The sequence below is a fragment of the Miscanthus floridulus genome, chromosome 8 (assembly GCF_019320115.1).
Source record: "Miscanthus floridulus cultivar M001 chromosome 8, ASM1932011v1, whole genome shotgun sequence".
NCBI classification, from domain to species: domain Eukaryota; kingdom Viridiplantae; phylum Streptophyta; class Magnoliopsida; order Poales; family Poaceae; genus Miscanthus; species Miscanthus floridulus.
Genome location: NC_089587.1, coordinates 121,355,643 through 121,357,908, shown reverse-complemented (window position 1 = coordinate 121,357,908; position 2,266 = coordinate 121,355,643). Strand labels below are relative to the sequence as shown.

The 2,266-nt window shown below is 52.3% G+C and overlaps 1 protein-coding gene across 1 annotated transcript; it reads right to left on the bottom strand.

Annotated features, from left to right (window-relative positions):
- Nucleotides 1-400: 400 nt before the first annotated feature.
- Nucleotides 401-2,028, bottom strand: LOC136473434 (uncharacterized). The gene has a single exon (XM_066471079.1). It carries the CDS (start codon nucleotides 1,868-1,870, stop codon nucleotides 635-637), a length of 1,236 nt encoding a protein of 411 aa, XP_066327176.1. The 5' UTR covers nucleotides 1,871-2,028; the 3' UTR covers nucleotides 401-634.
- Between the last annotated feature and the right edge of the window lie 238 nt (nucleotides 2,029-2,266).

Here is a 2,266-nt window from a genome sequence, read left to right as displayed (position 1 = left end):
CATGATCATATATTCATGCATAAAAGTAAAAAAAGAGAAAAAGAAACCAATCACTGTTAAGAGACTATGGATAAAGCCGTTATATAACCTGGTTGTGATTATAAACTACTCCCTCCGTCCTACAAAAAATGTCATTCTCACTTTCCGAGAAGTCAAACATTTTTAATTTGACCAACTATATATAAAAAAATTAATTTTTATAATGTATAATTAGTATCATTATATAAATCATGAAATATATTTTTGTAATATTTTTTTAGTGATATAAATGTTGCTAATATTTTCTATAAACCTAAGCAAACTTGAGAAAGTTTGACCAGTACGCATCCCATAACGTCATTCATTTTTGGACAGAGAGAGTAAAAGATATATACAAAGATCAGGATGCATTATTAATTTTTAACCTGCAAGATGATTACATTATGAAATTTCCATAATCGTACACTATATTATTAGTACAAACTGTATTGAAATTCTAGCCTGATTTATAATCTTTTTGTGCTCATACATAATTCTTAAAAACAAGTCTGGATCTTTCGGTTGACCAAAAAAAAACTAATTTCTCTATCATCCAAAAAAAAAAGAATTATTCGCACATGCATTGGCATCCATGCATGCGACAATGAAGGTTTGATCAGAACGAAGAAAAGCCTAACCCTAGCCTGCAATGCGATGACTCAGCTGCCATTTGTGTGGAGACATTGATGGCGCCATCCTCCTCCTGTAGGTCGACATTGACGTCGACGTTGGCGTTCATGTGCATCGCCTTGATGTCGACTCCAATGCCGGCATTCACATCCACCGTCTTGATGTCAATGTCAACCCCGGTGTCGTTCACGTCCACCACCGGCTGCAGCTCCTGCCGCATGTCAAATGCGTCGACGAGTGACGCCGCCTTTATCTCGAAATAATCCTTGGCGTCAATCTGGCCGCAATTCACGTCGAGGTGCTGCTGCTGATGCCTTATTTCTTCATCAGGCCCCGCCGGAGACGTCAGATCCACTTTGTCGGCGGCGGCGCAGCTATCGTCGAAATCGAATTGTTGCATGTTGTCGAGGTTAATGTCGATGGTAGGCTTGCTACTGGCATCGTCGCTGGCGGTGGCGTCGTAATAGAAGTAGTCGAAGAGCTGCTGCTGCTGCTGCTCACCGTGATCATCCTTGGGGCTGTGGCCTCCACCGTGGTGGTGGACGACCTCGTCGGTTGGAAGGATGGCCATGTCAGCTTCGTGAGTCGTCGTGTAGAGTGCGTCAACGACCTCTTGCTGCGCGTTGAGGAGGAGCGGCTGGTTGGAGGACGTGACGTCGAGGTCAGCCATGCCGCCGCTTTGCTGCTGCGGTGGCATCGCGGTGGCCGCCGTGGCAGCTTGGCGGCAGAGCGCCAGGTGGTGGAGCACGGCGGAGAGCTCGGCCGTCTCGATCTCGAACTGGCGCTCCAGGCTGAGGATGAGGCGGTAGCAGCCGCCGACGGGGTCTTGCGCGCGCATGTCGGACTGGTAGATGAGCGTGCCCATGGCGTCAGCGCAGAGGTCCGGCCGGAGCTTCTTGAGCGTCTTGAGGATGTTGCTGACCCCGAAGAGACGGTGCGCGTTGAGGAAGCGCCGCTGCTGGTCGGCGGGGAAGTAGGGCGCCAGCGGGCAGTCCGGGTTGCACTTGCGCCGCTGGTACTTGCACGCCGCGCACGCCTGGTTCGTGCCGCCGGTGGTGCTGCTGCCGCGAGGGGAGCTGCTCGCCGACTGCGGGGAGGAGCGCGCGTTGCTGGGGCTGTGGTTTGAGGAGGGCGATGTGACTGCAGAGGTCCCGGTGGCGGTGGCGGTGGTGGTAATATGCAGTTGGGAGGCGGCCGTGGTTGGGGCTACGGAGGAGGTCATTGTCTCGCCGCGCGCGCCCGATGGCGCAGGTGGCGGCAATGGCGATCGTCGTGCGTGCTACCACCACCGAGGTCGGGGGCGTCGGTGGAGGGCTGGCCCCGGCGCCGTCGTAGGAATAGGAGAGGCGCCACGGGCTGTCCGCGCCATTAATTACCTTCCGCCTGCTTCGTGATGCCTATTAAAAGACAGGATCCATGCATGAGTCTGTGGACGGGTGAACTCGTTGAGAGATGGAGTTGGATGGCTGTGGCGCAGGATGGCCTGTGATGCATGAAGGGAACGAGGGAGTGGTCCGAATCGGTCACGATAGGTGATCGGCCACTCCGAGCATGCTGGGCTGTTGATCTACAGGGTGGTGTTAGTTGCACAGTCACAAAGTTCCCGGTATATAGGTAC